General features: G+C 47.4%; 1 protein-coding gene across 1 annotated transcript in view; it reads right to left on the bottom strand.

Moving 5' to 3' along the window:
- Positions 1-518: 518 nt before the first annotated feature.
- The window catches only part of PSD2 (pleckstrin and Sec7 domain containing 2), a 48,946-nt gene continuing 31,406 nt past the window's right edge, over positions 519-18,058 (bottom strand). Inside the window, exons 8-15 of the mRNA XM_025388796.1 lie at positions 11,477-11,566; positions 9,197-9,240; positions 7,969-8,159; positions 7,732-7,802; positions 7,187-7,344; positions 6,202-6,346; positions 4,814-4,957; positions 519-2,717 (exon numbers count right to left, since the gene is read on the bottom strand). Of these exons, the coding sequence (XP_025244581.1) occupies positions 2,514-2,717; positions 4,814-4,957; positions 6,202-6,346; positions 7,187-7,344; positions 7,732-7,802; positions 7,969-8,159; positions 9,197-9,240; positions 11,477-11,566 (1,047 nt within the window). The 3' untranslated portion in view covers positions 519-2,513. The remainder of the gene's footprint in view (positions 2,718-4,813; positions 4,958-6,201; positions 6,347-7,186; positions 7,345-7,731; positions 7,803-7,968; positions 8,160-9,196; positions 9,241-11,476; positions 11,567-18,058) is intronic.

The raw sequence follows: 18,058 nt of genomic DNA, 5'->3' as shown, positions 1-18,058 counted from the left end.
GCCTTTCAGGACGAGTCGCAGTCCTGTCAAGCTACTTCCCTACCACCGCACCGTCACTGGAACATATAGGACGACATTCAGGCAGCTTCCCAAGTCAGAGGCTTCGTCCCCACTTTCCCAGTTCTTTCTTTCTCTTCCAGGTCATTTTTTGGCTTCTCTTTCCAGCCCCTCCCAGAGACCCAAGTGGTAATGGTAACTGCCTGTTCTCCCCACGAAACAGTGAGCCCCATGACGACCGGCAGTCAAACTTCCTCCCACCACCATATTCCCATCACCCTGCCCAGCGTGCAGCACACAGTTGGCCCTCGTTGAATGAGAGGATGAAGGCGCAAGAGACACCGTCCTCAAGGGACAGCCCCCAGAAGTCCCTAAGCCCGAGGCCACTTCCCAGGACCACCAGGTGGCGCAAACCACTTATTGTATGTCACCAGTCCTGGATTTGGACAGTCCTAGAAAATGGGCATGTTGGAGACAGCAGTTGTGCGGGGTGAGGATCCATTCGAATGCAGGAAGAAATATTAGAACTTTGACTTAGATTTATTTTCATCTCATCTTTTTTAAATTTCTATTTTTGTGTATGTTTTATAATGTACATGATATTTTAGTACAGTAGTACATGTATATAATTTACAAATAAATAATTATACAATTAAGGAAGTGAACTAAACATTTTTTTACTGATGGGAGGCACAACCCGTGCTCAGGAAGCACATCTGTCCACAGCTGCCAGAGCTCCCGGCTCTGCTATCCACTCACCCACCCTCGGGAAGTGAAGGGTGGGACACTGACCCCGAAAATCACAGGACTTCTGAGGCAGCGTGGAGAAAGTACAGAGAGCTCTTTTGTAGTGCCACATTGCGTTTTCAATTTCATTTAAGTGAACATTTACTTCCTCTGAGCAAAACGAAGGGGCCAGATGGTTTGGTTCTAAAACACACTTCAGCTGATCCAACTTAAATAATCAGAATTTAAATCACTACATCTCTCCACATAATCAAAAGTCCCTTGCCTCAAATGTGAGTGGGCCTGTAAAGTTAGATACTTAGTTGCAAGCCTGGCTTATTTTATTAACTAAGTATGTTACCACTGACGCCAAATTGCTGGCCAAACTACAGTAATCTATTTAAATAATAGAGAGGATTCGCTCTTCATAGCCTCACTGAATGTGCCATCACCCCCACCCACTTGTCAGTTGGAAAAATGCAGGGCTTAAAGGTGCTAGCTAATCCGTGATCGTCAAGTGGCAAATTTCTCCACTCTTCCCAGATGCGGTCTTGGCTAAGCCTTTCTGATTCACTAGACAAATGAAAGAAATAGCGACAGAAAAACAATCAGTAACTTGTCATTCCACCTTTTCCCACGACCAAGAATTAATGGCTTCCATAACCGTCCTCCGACAAGCATCTTTGGGCTTGTTGACAAGTGGCCATTTGTGAGGCAGAGTGTCTTTTATTCCTATAGCAGTAGATCTGTCCAAGAGGCCACCTCTGGAGCTCAGAGACCTGGCAGCACCAACATAAAGACCCAAATATAAACAGGGCTGTGGTCCCATCCCACTCACACCCCAGGATATCCATGGGACAAATGGGGCGGTGCATACACGTTCTATTTTTTCCAAAAGTATCAACTGTAAGAGCAGTGTAAGTCACAGGTCAGCTGGAAGAGGGAAAAACAGGGCAAGGGAGACCAGCACTGCCTCCCCCTTCCCTCCTAGGGCGTCAGGAATGCCAGGGGCCAGGTGCAGCCATCCTTCCTAACAGGGGAAGCTCCAAAATAGGCTTTTCCTTTATCTGATTTCATCCTCTAACTGATTTCAGTTCCAAAACCATCTTTCAGGGTTTCCTTATGTATACATTATTCTTATAGATGTATATTTGTGTCTGTATAAAAAGGAGACAGTGTGATCTCAATGGATGAAAAGAGGTGGACGCACATGTGAGTGGAGTCAACTTGACACTGAAAGGGCACAAGCCTGGGTCCCAGATTATTGTGATGTGAGGCAGGAGACCTGGGCATGGTTCTGGAGGCTGCTGGGAGGAGGGAGGAGAGGATGGTGCTGGTGGTCTGCAGACCTGCTGCTGGTCAACTCAGAGGAAGGAAGAGGAGAAAGGGTGGGGTTCCAGCTGAGACCTGGAGTCAAGACCTGCCCTCACACACAAGAAGATGAGAGGAGCTTGATGAGAAGAGAAAGACCTGGGAAGACAACAGCCCTTCCAGCTTCTCCAGCGAGGTGGTGTCTAGAGCATGCACACAACTGGCCTACAAAATGAGGCTCCATGGTGGAGAGGAAAACAAAGGCCGGGGAGAGGGTCTGATGCCCAGAGATGCCCAAGGACGCAAGGAGATCAATGCCACAAACGGCATCTCCATCTCTTGGGCCCACAGGTTTTCTGCACCCCTCTGGCTGCCCATCAACTGACTGGAGCTTGGTCCGAGTGGCCCCTGGCTGGAATTGTGCTCACCGACCCCACTGGGGACATCTGCCCATCCTGGGGTCTGCACATCCATGTCAGCTAAGTATCAGGCCCAGTGGCATCCTTTGTGGTTTTGCTGCCAGTCACATGGCCCTGGCTGAGGGCAGGACTTGAGTGTGTCTTCCGGAGAGAAGGGTCATCCCCTTCCAGAGTGGCCAGCCGGGCCTCAATCCGCTCCAGATCATCTGAGCCCACTTTGATTTTCACAGCCAGGAGGTGGATATAGGTCTCATAACGGCTTTTCTGGGGAAAGGCCAAACACAAGGTCAAAAGACAACAAAAGAGGAGAAAAGTATGTGCACCTTGTATGACAAAAGACTGATTTCCTCAATATGCAGACAGCTTTCACAAATCGTTAAAAAGAAGATGAACAGTCCAATTAAAAAATAAACACGGGACATGCACATAAACTTCATTCATAATTTGAAAAATCCAAATAATTGGCAATGATTTCTTGGATATGACACCAAAAACCCAATCAACAAAAGTAAAAATACACAAATGGGACTACACCAAAATTTAAAACTTCTGTACATGAGAGGATACAGTCAACAGAATGAAAAGGCAACCTACAGAATGGGAGAAAAATATTTGCAAGTCATATATCTGATAAGGGTTTTGTATCCAGAATATATAAAGAACTCTCAGAATGCAACAACAGAAGACAATCCAAATTTTTTAAATGGGCTTGAATCTACATTTCTCCAAGGAAAGCATACAAATGGCCAACAAGCACATGAAAAGGTGCTCAACATCATTAGTCATTAGAGAAATGCAAGTCAAAACCACAGTGAGATATCAATTCACACTCTTACTACTATCAAAAGAGCAGAAAATACATGTTGGTGAGGTTATGGAGAAATAGACAGAACCCTTGTGCTCTGCTGGTGAGAATGTAAATGGAGCAGCTATTATGGAAAGCTGGTGGTTTATCAAAAAGTTAAAAATAAAATTGCCACATGATCCAGCAAGACCATTTCTAACTATAAACCCAAATGAGTTGAAAGCAGGGTCTTGAAGGGATATTTGTATACCCATTTTCATAGCAGCATTTTTCACAATAGCCAAAAGATGGAAGTAAGCCAAGTGTTCACTGATGGATGAACGGGTAAACAAAATATGGTGTATACATACAATGGAATATTATTCAGCCTCATCCCACTTATGCCTAGTGTTCCATTATTGGAACGTTGGAGTTACTGGAAATAACTCATGGGAGTTATTTATATCATACTGCTCAAGGTCATCTCCAAAGTCTGATTTTTCATCAAAAAAAAATTTGACCTCCAACATAAATAGGTTAAAAAGAAAGGAAATTCTGACACACACTACAACATGGATGAACCTTAAGGACATTATGCTAAGTAAAATAATTCAATCACAAAAAGACAAATTGTGTATGATTCCACTTAGAGTAATCAAAATCATAGAGGCAGAGAGTAGAATGGTGATTGCCAGGGACTGAAGGGAGGGGAGAGTAGAAAGTTATTATTTAATGTGTACAGAGTTTCAGTTTGGGAAGAGGAAAAAATTCTGGAGACTGGTTATACAACAATGTGAATAGACTTAACACGGCTAGCTATACACATGAAGATGGTAAATTTTATATTACATGTCTTACTGCAATTAAAATGTTTTTAAATCCAAATTAAAATAGTAATGAGGCTGGGTGTGGTGGCTCACACCTGTAATCCCAGCAGTTTGGGAGGCCAAGGCGGGTGGATCACCTGAAGTCAGGAGTTCGAGACCAGCCTGGCCAACATGGTGAAACCCCATATCTACTAAAAATACAAAAATTAGCCAGGCATGGTGGCACGTGCCTGTAATCCCAACTGTTCAGGAGGCTGAGGCAGGAGAACTGCTTGAACCTGGGAGGCAGAGTTTGTAGTGAGCCAAGATCATGCCACCGTACTCCAGCCTGGACGACAGAGTGAGATTCTATCTCAAAAAAAAAAAAAAAGTAATGAGATACTAATTGTTAAACCTATCAGGTTAGTAAAGATTAAAACGTTTTGCAATGCCCAGTGCTGGTGAGAGCATGGAGAAATAAGTACATTCACAAATTATTAAAGGGGTTAGAAATCAGGGCAAACATTTAAGAGGAAGGTTTGGCAGCATCTGAGGGCCTTCGTCTGAGCTTCAGGCCCTCACCCCTGTCAGGGAAGGCTGGCACCCTGGAAGGACTGGGGACTAAGGGTCGGGGACCCTGTTCCCTGCCAGCTGCCACGTGAGCAAGCCCCTTTATCAGTAGGCTTCACCTCCCCAGTCTCACATCAGGCCAGACAGGAAGGAGAAAGAGCAGGGCGCTGGGCGTTGCAATCCAGCCCCTCAAGGCTCACCTCGAAGGTGAGATAGTGCTCCTTCAACCGGTACTCCTCGGCCTCCTTGGACTTGATGCCCCTCTCGACTGGGTGACACCTGTGTTCGGCCAGCTCCGCAGTCAGCTGTCTCAACTTATTCTCATGAGACCGCAGTTGCTCCTCCTGGGAAGGCAAATCATGGACTGTGAGGCCTTACTCTCAGGATGTCACGGAGTGGCTCAAATCCTGTTCTACCAGGAGCCGCTCCACCAGAGGCAAATGAAGGCCTAGCCAGGGTCACCAAACTGTGGTGATAGAGCCAGGCTCTGGACCCGAGGGCATGCTCCTTCTCCCACCTCCCTTCCTCCTCTCGCTGCTCCCATCAGCATCAGCTTTCCTTGATGCCCCCTAGCTCGGGAGACAAGAGATGCTCACGCTTATATGTGGACATAGACAGTCCCTGACACAGACACACAATGACCCACACACACAACCCAGCTCACATGCACTCCCATGCGCACACACAAACACCCCGGACCAAGGCCAGCCTGGCCCAGCTATCCCCTGCTCCTTATGATACACGCGTTCTCTTACATTCATGCCCAGACACACGCAATGGTCACAGACCCAGGATCACACCTGGTGGAGTGACAGGCGGAGACACTGTCACTGATGGGCAAGCACACACACATCCCACCCACTACAGGACAGCCAGGCCCCCTGGTGCTGTGTGCTCATGCGTACATGTGTATGAGTCACCACCTGTGTGTTTACACACGTGAATGTGTGTGGTGTGTGCACGTACATGGTGTACGTGCATTGCACAGGGGTTCTGGGCAGAAGCAGGAGCCCAGGAGCTCAGTGGGGAGACCCAGGACAAGGCCTAGTGGGAAAGACCACTGGCAAAGAGGAAGTGTGGGGCTTCCGCTGCCCTCTACCTCTCAAGCTCTGGGCCACCATTTCTCCTGTCCTCTCCAAAGAAGCCCTGAGAGCCCGCAGCATGGGTGAGCTGGGTTTTCTAGGATTACAAATAAAACATTTAAGGATAGGTGAGGGCAGCAAAAGAGCACTGAATGAAGAGTCAGCCAGGTGTCACCTGTGTGAGCTCCCTGTGACACAGTCTCTTGCATTTGTGCCCAGGTGCACACAAGACCACCAACTCTCAGTCACACCCACAGGGATGCACTAGCAGAGAGGCAGCTCCATGCCAACTGCCACAGCCACGGCCCCTGTATGACGTTTCTTGGTCGCCCCATCTGGACGTGGGGGTGGGGTGCATGGGATGGAGAGAAGAAGTGTCCTTCTCTGGTGTCCTTCAGCCCAGGATCACCCAGCCTAGAGACAGAGCTGGGGTGGGGCTGCTGGATGGGGGCCTGGGCTGAGGATGGCAGCCTAGGGAGGCAAAATCTTGACCCAGGAGCATGTACCTGGCAGAGGCGGGTGGTGCAGGAGGGCAGCAGGGGCCGACAGAACTTCTTCATGGAGCTGACAGCGGCTGGGAAGGCCGGGGCAGAGAAGATGGCTGCCACCAGGTTGATCCTGAGGATCCAGGACAGCATTTCTTCCTTGCTCCTGGGAACAGGACGGGGAGAGAGTGCTGGCCTCTCACACAGGACTCCCTGTCCCCTACTCAGCATCACATACCCAGCACTGGGCCTGTCACTAAGAAGGCACCAGTACCTCTAGATGAGTGGGTAAAGGGGAGAGGGAGGACGCATGGGGGCTGGATGGGCCTGGCCAGAGCTATGCAGGGAGCTCCCTTTCTATCCCAGCTCCCAGGCACACCGGGATTCTCATGTGAAAATCAAACTTCCCAGGTTCACAGCTAGTGGCCCTGGAGTGAATGGGTGGGAATGACCGTGGACTGGGGATCATCAGAGGCAATGGCAACTGGGCGACCCTCACAGTCCTCCTGCCCTCCCCTGCTGCCTGCCCAGCACTGGCACTGTGATCCTGAGGCCTCCTCCACCAGCCTGCCTCCTTGCAAGCTCATGTGCACTCCAGTCTCAAGTCATAGGAAGGCGAGAGGTGGTAGAAGGACAGCCTTACAGGTTACCTGGAGGGTGCATCTTTCCCACATTTAAAGCGAAGGATGATTCATAAAGATGCCACCTGCCCCACATTTCAGACTCCAGCGCACTCAGCAGCCCCTGCAGGGCTGTTAAACACAGTTGCTGGAGCCATCCCAGAGTTTCGGGTTCAGTAGGTCTAAGGCAGGGCCAGAGAGACTGCAAGTGATGCTGAGGGGAACCACACATTGAGAACCGCTGCTTTGGGAGGACCCAGCTGTCGGTCTGGGTCATGTGGATACACATGCTCTGTTGCTGACTCATGGGAAGGAGAGGGGTTGTGTGCTGCGTCACTGCGGCCCTAGGCCGCAGGTGGGAGTGAGGGGCTCCAGCTCCTACTCACGGTGCCTGGAAAAGGAATACCCTCCAGTCGGCCGTCTTAAGCTTGAGCACGTTGGACTTCTTGCTGTAGTCAGAGGCCCTGGTGGCCAGAGCGTGATGCACGCGAATGGCATTCTTCAGGTCACCCTCCGATAGAGCTTTGTCAGGCCTGTACTCATCCTGGGTGGGGTGGGATGGGTGAGCTAGGGTCACTGACCCACACCTTGCACTCTCCCCTCCCCTCACTCCTCTCTGTCTAACCCTATAGCTCCCTTAAGTTTCTGTTCCTGCTGCCTCACCCACCCCAACAAGAATCCAGGCATCCTTCCCCTTACCCCAGTTTGTCCCAGAGGCCTGAACAGGCCTCACGCTGAGTGTCCACTGAGCGACTGGGCACCAAGTTCTCCCAAAAACCTCCAAAGCCCTGAGTGGGCCCAAGTCTGGGGAAGAACCCAGCATGTGCCTGAGTCCCAGGTCCTGCCTGGGGCCCTTGGGGTGCCACAAGGCTGGGGTGGGATGGGACTGAGCTGGCCCTTTCTGAGTAAGGTCTCTGGGGCAGTCTCTCACCTTCTGCAGGTACAGGATGGTCCCTTTGAGCACCGCATAGAATTTCTTCCAGCCACGCCTCCCACGGGGCGCTGGAGAGGAGGGCACTAGTAGTGTGGCTGCAGCCACTCTCTGCAATCTCTCCAACCCCACCTCCCACTACATGTCCACCTGTATGTTCATCCCCAAGGAGTGGTCTGGGGCACCCCCCTCTGTGCCAGCCTCCCTCCCATGCCCCTCTCCCAGCCTGACACCCACTCCTCTTGCCATCCATGTCAGCATGAGTCTTCCGGGTCAGGACACCGTGCTTGTAGGTGGTGGCACTGAGCGCCTGTGGGACATCCAGGAAGGGGTTGCCACCATCCAGGATTCGCGTCACCTTCTTCGTTCCTGTCCCGAACTTGTCATCCACCAGCTCAGACAGGGATTTCCTCAGCTCGTCCTCATCACTAGGGAAGTACTAGGCCTGAGTACCACCTCCAAGGAGGCCTCAGCCCCGAATCGTCATGGCCTTCCCCACCAGCCTCCCATCCAGGATCCAGGGTCAGGGAGGAAGAGCAGCCCCAGGAGGCAGAGATGAAGAGATTCCAATTTCAGACCACAGATCCAGATCTCTGACCCCTCCTCTCATCTCCACTTCCGACCTCTGACCTCTGATCTTTGATTTTTGTCCTCCAAGCCCCAAATGTCACCCTTGATCACAAATGTGGAGACTTTACTGTCTCTAGGTCTCCCTCCCAGTCTTCCTTTTCCTCTCTCCATCCCAGGGAGCACTAACCGTGGCCAGACTGAAGCTGCTGCACAAACCGCACCAACATGCTGGAAGAGGGAGGCCAGCAGGTAAGACCCTGAAGTCTGGGCCCCCACGAGAGCCCTGGCAGAAGAGTGCCAGCTCTTACCCTGTGGGGTTGGAGTTCCTGCCAATCCCTGCCTGAGGCCTCTACATGGACCTGGCTGCCCTGGGGAGCACAGCAAAGCCTTTCACGGTCTCCCCAAACAGCAAGGTCAACATCCCTCTTTCCTGATGAGACCTACAGGTCTCACTGCCTTTGCAGGGGAAGAAGTTAGAGGGCACTCTCCCCTTCCCACTGTCAGTAACAGTCACCACTTAAACGTGGACATATTCTACAGGTTATAGGGGCCTCATGCCTCCTGTCTGCCTACTTCCCAAAGGGAAAGGAGCGGTCATCAATGGGAATTGGAATACTATCCCCATATAGAAAACCAGCTGTGGACATCATAGAACTAAAGTCACAGTTCAACCTATTCCATAACAATGCAAACATTGCACTCTTTTTCTCAATACAGAAGATGAATCCAAAGAGGAATTCAACACCAGGTGTGAGCCAGCTAGACACAGGTGTCGGGCCCTGGATTGGGAGGGATCAGCACCATGGAGAGTGGTCAGAATGATGGACCTGCACCCCCACACTCCCCCTCCCAGGGATGCAAGCTCCCCATACCTGTGCCCGTAGGCACTACTCACATGGCCCATTCCAGCTTTTCATTCTTGATGGAGTTGTAAAGGGTCTGGGAGAGGGAAAAGAGAGAGGGGGGAATTCAGGTGAAGAGTCAAAGAAACCCCCATCTACCACCAATAACGTGAGTACGGTGAGAGATCACCTTTTCAGCCAATAGGGCAAAGTGGGTGTTTGATTCATACTTATTTGTTAGATGGGTAAGTGAGTGGGTGGGTGGATGTATGGATGGGTGGTATTTAATTATGTGATCACTTAATGTGAATCTCCCGTAGGAGACTGTAAGCTTCACAAGGTCAGAGGCTGTCCATTTGTTCACTACTGAATCTCCAGTGCATAATCCAGAACTTGACATACAGCAAGTGCTCAACAGGGTAGATGAATGGATGGGAGGATGAATGGGAGGATGGGTGAGGGAATGGATGGATGGGGAAGTGGACAGGTGGAAGATGGAAGGATGGGTGGGGAAATAGGCAGGTGGATGGGTGAATGAATAGAAGATGGGTGGGTGGACAGAGGGTACATGAGGAAGATTTAGGGGTGTATGCATGAGGATGTGGGTGGGCAAATGAATGTCAGGGTGTTGGGTGGATGATTGAGTAAATGATTGGGTGGATAGATTTGAGGATGAATGGGTGGGTGGGTTGGTGAGTAAGTGAATGGGTGGGGAATAGGAGGTAGGGGGATGGGTGAGTAGATGTGGAGATGTTTGTCGAGGTGAGTAGACGAGGGAGTGTTTGAAGAGTACAGGGTGTCTGTGTGGGTGAAAGGTGAATGGGTGAGTGGCTGCTATGTGGGGAGTGGGAAGGGGAGGTTTGGGGATATATATATAGGTGATGGGTGAATGGGTGGGTATATGGGTAGGTGAATGATTGAGTGGCTGGGTGGATGTATGGGAGGATGAGTGGATGGGTGCAGAAGTAGGTAGATAGGTGAATGAGTAGATGGAGAGAAATGGATAGGTGGATAGTGGGACTGGGATTGTTTGATTCACAAATATGTTCTTAACAAATGCTTCTCAATGGTGAAGAATATAATATAGTAAGAAGAGTGATGGAGACAGTGTTCTATGGAACATTGGGGTTTGGATGGAGACCTCTGAACTCATTATTCAACTACCCCTGTAGTATTATCAGATTCTTCAAACCCACTATTTAAAAATGAAGCTGGGCCGGGCGCGGTGGCTCAAGCCTGTAATCCCAGCACTTTGGGAGGCCGAGGCGGGTGGATCACGAGGTCAGGAGATCGAGACCATCCTGGCTAACATGGTGAAACCCCGTCTCTACTAAAAATACAAAAAACTAGCCGGGCGTGGTGGCGGGCGCCTGTAGTCCCAGCTACTCGGAGGCTGAGGCGGGAGAATGGCGTGAACCCGGGAGGCGGAGCTTGCAGTGAGCCGAGATCGCGCCACTGCACTCCAGCCTGGGCGACACAGCGAGACTCCGTCTCAAAAAAAAAAAAAAAAAAATGAAGCTGGCTGAGTGCGGTGGCTTATGCCTATAATTTCAGCACTTTGCAAGGCTGAGGTGCGAGGATTGCTTGAGTCCAGGAGTTTGAGATCAGCCTGGGCAACATAGTGAGATCCCCAGGCTCTACAAAAAAATATATATATATATATAAAAATAAAAATCGCCAGGCACAGTGGCATGCACCTATAGTCCCAGCTACTTGGGAGGCTGAGGCAGGAGAATCCTTCAAGGCCAAAAGTTCGAGGCTTCAGTGAGCCTTGATTGCATCACTGCACTCCAGTGTGGGTAACACAATGAGATCTTATCTCAAAAATACATAAATAATAAAAATGAGCCCATCACCAACCCACCAAAAACCTGCTCCTTTTCCTCAGTTCAGAAACAACCAGACTAGAAAGGCTAGAGTTCCACCCTTCACTTCAGGTTCAAAAGAAAACTGGATTCTCTTAATTCCTGGTGATGTTGAAGGAAAGAGGGGGCTTTTCCCTGTGGTGACAATAATGATGTTTGTGGTGAAGGTGGTGGTGGCGGTTGTGGTGGGTGGCAGCTATGACAGTTGGTAGCAGTGTTGATTATTACTGTGACAGTAATGGTGATAATGGAGTACTAAAAACAAATCTCACAAAGCCTTCCCTTCTGCCTAACTCAGGGAACACAGAACAGCCAAATGTTGAGCTCTGTGGTTTCTAACTTTGTCATCATGGCCCTGCACCCTGTGTTAAGGGCCTGGAATGCCAGGATTTCATGGGGCAGAGACCTCTCTCCTCTCTATCCACACAGGGTGCAGCTAGTGGGATGGGGACTCTCAGCAGATAATACCTTCAGCAGGTCTTTGGCAAAGTCTTGGCCATCATTCAGCTGGTCCAAGTTGGCAATGAATTGCTGACAGGACATCTTCTTGCCAATGTTCTGTAATGGAGAAATGGTTCTGCCTAAGAGTAGGGAAGGAGGCTGGTGTGTTCCCCACACACCCTGCCCTGCCCAGCCAGAGGGATGAGGCAGTGTTAAGGGCAATAATGAAAATTAAATTGCATGAATTTTCTATTGTCTCCAAGAGTTTACAAAACTCTTTCTCACAGTCAGAACTGTGCTTGATTGTCAAGCATCTTGAGAGGTTGGGCTTCTTCTGCAGCCCAGGTGAAGGAGTCGGGCTGGATGAAGAGTTGTAAGAGCTGACATTTGCCAGGTGCCTACTGTGTTCCAGGTCTTGTGCTTGACATGCATTATCTTATTTCTTTCTCACCCCAAGGAGAAGGTGAGGTGCCTGTTTTTATTGTCCCCATTTGACAGGTAAGGAAACTGAAGTACAGGAAAGTGAAGTGACATGCCCATGATCACACGGCAAGGAAGTGAAAGGGCCAAGTGTGTCTGAAACCAAAGCCCGTGCTCTCACCGCTACTCCACGGTTAACTCTCCCAAGGTCACTCAGCACCAGGGCTTGAACCCCGGCCTCTTGGCTTCTGAAGAGAAGCTCTGCATATTCTGCCACAACTGTCTCACCCTCTCACCTGCACAGAGGGGCAGCAAGGCTTCCAAGACATAAGTGAAGTGAGGGAAAGTTTATGGGAGTCAAAAATCAATTGCCACGGACACACAGGAGTGCCCCATGCTGAGCTGAGCTGAGCTGGAACAAAGAGAACCAAGCAGATTGTTTCACACTCGGAGGTAGAAACAGGCAAAGAGCTGGAAATGACTAAATCCCCAAGTTCTGCCTTCCTGTTTTAACCAATGAGTAGCAGAGGGGCTCAAACCCTGCAAACCCAACACCTAATATTCATACTTCCAGACTCTCCTTGGAGTCCCCACGTCTGAGAAAACACTGAACAGGACTTCATCTTTGTGAGGATGAAGACTCTTGAATAGCAGATACTTACCACTGTAGGATTTTGTGGATTGGGGTTTGCTCTAAAGCAGTGTTTTCCAAGGTTTACCTACAGAACTCTGGTATCCCAGGAGATGGAGATAGGTATTCTCTCAAAAAAAGATTTCATAATAGAACAAGTTTATGTACGTGTTTCAGAGTCTTTACCACGCTCATATGTGCTGGTGTCTCCAAGGAGAGGATCCCATGTCATTTCCCAAGTTTACTGACCTTGGCACTATTTTAGCAAAGACACTCTATTAGCATCAAATGGGACATTCACACACCATAGAAATCATTCAGAAAACAATGATGTAAGGCTTTATAAGTAGCTGACAAACAAGAACTTTCTATGCTTTTCCAAATCGTTCAGGAGAAAAGGTCCTATGTATGCCTTGATACAAGTGTGTTTTGTATGTTTCTGTGTATAGTTTTACATATATACATGTGTGTGTACATAGATAAATATATAGCCGTGTGTGTACATTTGTGATAGATTATGAGGGCAATGTTGATAAGACTGTCGTTGAGTTCCACACAAACTGAACATTCCCCAGCCATTGGTCAGGAGCGCAAAATCAAAAAATAACAAGGCAAGATTTCTAATCTGAGCAATATCAGACTATCTTCTTGTGGCTGAAACTTCCCAGCAGCATTGGAGGCTTTACAAAAGCAGTGAAGGCTTCAAGGGTGAGGATCCTGCAGGGGAGTGTGGAGAGGTGATCCCAGAAAGAGCAGCGTTCCTCCCTGAAGCACCTGCTGCTTCCCAGCAGTGGCCAGGGGCTGAGCGGCTAAGTGGCCTCTTAGGATTGGAGAAATGAGATTGGAGTTCAGGGTCCACCAAGGACAAGGGTCTTGGGAAGCACCCAGTCACACTTCAATAAAAAAGTTGAAATTAAGAAAGAAAATACTAAAAGAAGAAAAATTATCCCAGATGGAAATGTGGAGAAGCAGAAATGAATGAAATAACAAAAAGAATTGGTAACTCTAAATGAAAATTGACTATGTAGAGCAACAATAAAGTTTTCCAGGGAATAAAATATAGAGAGATATAATAGTTAAAAGCATGACAACAGGAGTATATAAGTTAAGAGAGCAGTAAATGGAACTAAAGTGTTTCAAGGTATTTCATTGCCCAGGAAGTGGTACAAGTACTTTATAAGTCGAAAATGCAAATTGCCAACCATAAAAGGAATTCCGAAAGAATGCACAACTAACAAGCTAACAGAGCAGGGAAATGGAATTCTAAAAAATACTTAATCCAAAAGTAGGCAAAAGAAGAAAATAAAAGAAACAGAACAGAGGAGTCAAAGAGAAAACAAATAGTCACTTGATATACTTAAACTCAAATATATCATAATTCATTAAATGTTCAAATTAACATTATTACCGGATTTTATTTTTAAGTATATGATACATGAGACATGCTTTAAATATAAAAGAACAGAAATCTTTGAAAGAAAAAGTCAGAAAAGGATGTACCACATAAACACTAACAAAAGAACTCCAGTATAGCTACACTAACATCTGACAAAATAGATTTGAAGGCAAGAAGCATTACTAGACATAAAGAAGGACATGTTCATAGTGATAAAAGGGTCAATCTGCCAGAAGATATGATCATCCTAAATGTGTATACATCTAGTAGCATAGCTTCAAAATATACAAGACAAAAATTGACAGAACCAAAAGAAGACATATTCACAATCTTGGCTGGAGATTTTAACACTGCTCTCTTAGTAACAGGAAGAACAAGCCGACAAAAAATTGGCAAGAATTCTATGCCAAAAAAATTAGATAATCTAGATGAAATGGACAAATTCTTAGAAATACACAAGCTACTAAAACTGGCTCAAGAAGAAATAGAAAATCTGAATAGACCTATAACAAGTAAAGAAATTGAATCAATAACTTAAAAAAAAAAAAAAAAAAAAGCTAGGCCAGCTGTGGTGGCTCACACCTGTAATCCCAGCACTTTGGGAAGCCAAGGTGGGAGGATCACTTGAACCCAGGAGTTGGAGACCAACCTGGGCAACATAGGGAGACCTTGTCTCTAAAAAAACAATAAAAGAAAGAGAGAGAGAGGAAGGAAGGAAGGAAGGAAGGAAGGAAGGAAGGAAGGAAGGAAGGAAGGAAGGAAGGAAGGAAGGGGGGAAATTAGCTGGGCATGGTGGCACATGCTTGTGGTCCCAGCTACTCAGGAAGCTGAGGTGCTTGAGCCCAGGAGGTTGAGGCTGCAGTGAGCCAGGATCACACCACTACACTTCAGCCTGGGTGACAGAGAGACCCTGTCTCAAAAGGAAAACAAAACAAAACAAAAACAAAAACAAAACAACAACAAAAAAAACAAACACTATCAAGAGATGAAAAACAACCCGTGGAGTGAGAAAAAATATTTATAAATCAAGTATCTACCAAAGGTTTAATGTCTAGGATATATAAAGAACTCTAAGAATACAACAACAACAGACAAATAACCTAATTTTAAAATGAATGAAGGACGTGAATAGACATTTCTCCAAAGAAAATATACAAATGGCCAAAAAGTACGTGAAAAAAATGCTCAACATAACTAATCATTAGGGAAACACAAATCCAAACCACAATGAGATACCACTTCACATCCACTAGGATGGCTATCCTAAGAAAGAAAAGGGTTGGTGAGGATGTAAAGAAATTAGAACACCCCTGCACGTTGGTGGTAGAAATGTAAAATGGTTCAGCTACTACGGAAAACAGTTGGGCACTTCCTCAAAAAGTTAAATGTAGAATTATCCTATGACCCAGCAAGTCTATCCTAGGTATATACCCCTAAAATATGAAAACAGATATTCAGACAAAAACTTGTACACGAATGTTCACAGCAGTACTATTCACAATCACCGAAAGATGGAAACGACCCAAATATCCATCAAGAGATGAACAGATAAACAAAATGTGACATATCCATACAATGGAATATTATTAAGCCATGAAAAATGAACTACCAATACATGCTACGACATGAATGAACCTTGAAAACATGCTAAATGAAAGACGCCAGTCACAACAGGCCACATATCGTGTGATCCTACTCATATGAAATATCTACAATAGACAAATTCACAGAGACAGAAAGCAAATTAGCATTAGCCAGGGGCCAGGTGGAGGAGGAAATGGGGTATGACTGCTGATGGGTGTGGGGTTTCCTTCTGGTGTGATGTAGATGTTCAGAAACTAGACAGTAGTGACGATTGCACGCCATTATGAATGTACTTACTGCCACTAAACTGTAAGCTTTAAAATAGTTAAAATGGTAAGTTTCATAACAAGAAAATAAATCAGTAAGAATATACATGATTTTTACAACACATATAGGCACCTTATTGGCACATATAGAACATTATAACCGACAACCACAGAATACATTCTTTTCAAGTCCACATGAAACATTCACTAGAATTGATCTTTCTCAGGACCAAAAAGCAAGACTCATGCAAAGAAGTGAAATTATACTGGGTAAGTTATCTGCTTTAAAATATAATACTTATAATGACAGCCAGGCAAAAAGACATGCACCCAGATCATCTGAAAGCCCAAGGGAGGTCCATGATTTGGAGCCTCTGAATTCTCAGTTCCACCCCTCCCTCCCACCCCATTTGGATCTACAGGGCTTCCCAGTCTTTCCTGAGTCCTTGGACTTCTTCCCACAGCCTCCGTCTCCAAGCAGAGGAAAGTCACAGCGGGTACAACCACCGCCCCATCCCAAGGCCTGGACCCTGGCACTCTAGGGCCAGGGCGACTATCTCCTCAAACTCATCTCCTTGCCCAGAGTAGAGGCTGGATGGGTACAGGGTGATGCCCAGGCCATCGTCCAGGTAGTAAAACTGTGTCACTGCCTTTGCCCCACAGGAGCCAGGCCTTTTCCCACAAGTCTGACTTCCATGCACAGCCCTGAGGTCAGAACAATGCTAGCCTGTCTTTAAGGCTCATTCCAGAAGCAGGATGAAGTGGGCCAAGCAGACGTCATCCTTCAGGAGGAGGGGAGGGGCTGACCAAAGGTCCTATGGGCAGAAAAACCCTTGCCACTATTTGCAAATCTAGGCTAAACCTTAATTATACTTGGTATTCCCTTAAGGTTATTGTGTGAGGCTCTGTCACCATCTGAGAATGGGCAGACCCCTGCAGACCTCAGGATAGCATCCAAACCCTGGCCTGTCCCTCCAGCCCTCCACTATCCAGCCCCAGCGCACCTTGCCAGAAACTCCCACTGTTGCCACTCTTCAAGCAACACAAGGTTGGAGAGAAATTAAGCTATTCCTGAAAAACAACTAAACTTTGTTTCAGCTTGAGCTCTCCTAGAATGACTTCTCCCACCTACCCCTCCCTCTCTGTTTGCCTCAACCCTGGTGGTTCTCCCTCCCTTACCCCAGCCTTCGGTCCACTCACCAGTGCCATAGGCTGTGCAACAAAAATGCCTCTGGAATTTCTCTCCTGGTCTCCATCTCCGATTCTAACCCACACTGCCATCTTCTCATGGCTGGAGCTTGCAAATCACCATTCCCTGACATCCCCCACTCAGTGCATTCCAGACTCATTTGCTGATCCGTCATCACCCATCATCACCAGCATTGGCATCATCTCCAAAACCCCCATTTCAAATACAACTCCTGACCCCCATCTCCTGCTCTTCCACTTCCCCCATTCTTTAAAATCCTCACTCCAACAACCCTTTGATCCTCTGTTGAGATCTGATACAGTTTGGCCCTGTGTCCCCACCCAAATCTCATCTGGAATTGTAATCCCCATATGTCAAGGGAGGAAGGTGATTGGATCATGGGGGTGGTTTCCCCCATGCTGTTCTCGTGATAGTGAGTGAGTTCTCAGGAGATCTGATGGTTTTATAAGTGTTTGGAAGTTCCTCCTACATTCTTCTCTCTCCTGCCACCTCATGAAGAAAATGTCTGCTTCCCCTTCCGCCATGATTGTAAGTTTCCTGAGGCCTCCCCAGCCATGTGGAACTGTGAGTCAATGAAACCTCTTTCCTTTACAAGTTACCCAGTCTCAGGGATGTTCTTTATAGCAGTGTGAAAATGGACTAATACAAGATCCAAAGGTCCTCACTTTCTTTTTCATCCAGTTTAGATTCCAGATCCCATCGGTAACCACTTCCCTGCAAACATCTCTCTTGCCCCTTTCTGCTTCTGTCATATTTGCCTAGAAAAAGCCCAGCACTGACTAAACCCAACTGATTTCCTATACTGTACCTGTATCCAAGTCCAACCAAATACACTTGCAGGACACACAGCTATGCTGGTCCCATTTTACATCTATGACCACAGCCACATGGGCATGGAGACTCCTGACACTGCCACAGTTCCTGTGTTTGCTCTCCATCCTCCATGAACATGGCACGCTTTTCCTTTCCATTAAAAGCCTCAAAGTCCCTGTAGTAGACACTGTGGCTCTCTCTCTCCAAAACCCCTTTCCCATTATGTATCAGCAATGAGGTGTGGGTGGGGAAGAATGACCCCACCTTCTAGCCCAGGGCTAGGCCCTGG

The sequence above is a fragment of the Theropithecus gelada genome, chromosome 6 (genome assembly GCF_003255815.1).
Source record: "Theropithecus gelada isolate Dixy chromosome 6, Tgel_1.0, whole genome shotgun sequence".
Lineage (NCBI taxonomy): Eukaryota > Metazoa > Chordata > Mammalia > Primates > Cercopithecidae > Theropithecus > Theropithecus gelada.
This window is presented reverse-complemented; position numbering and strand designations above follow the sequence as displayed.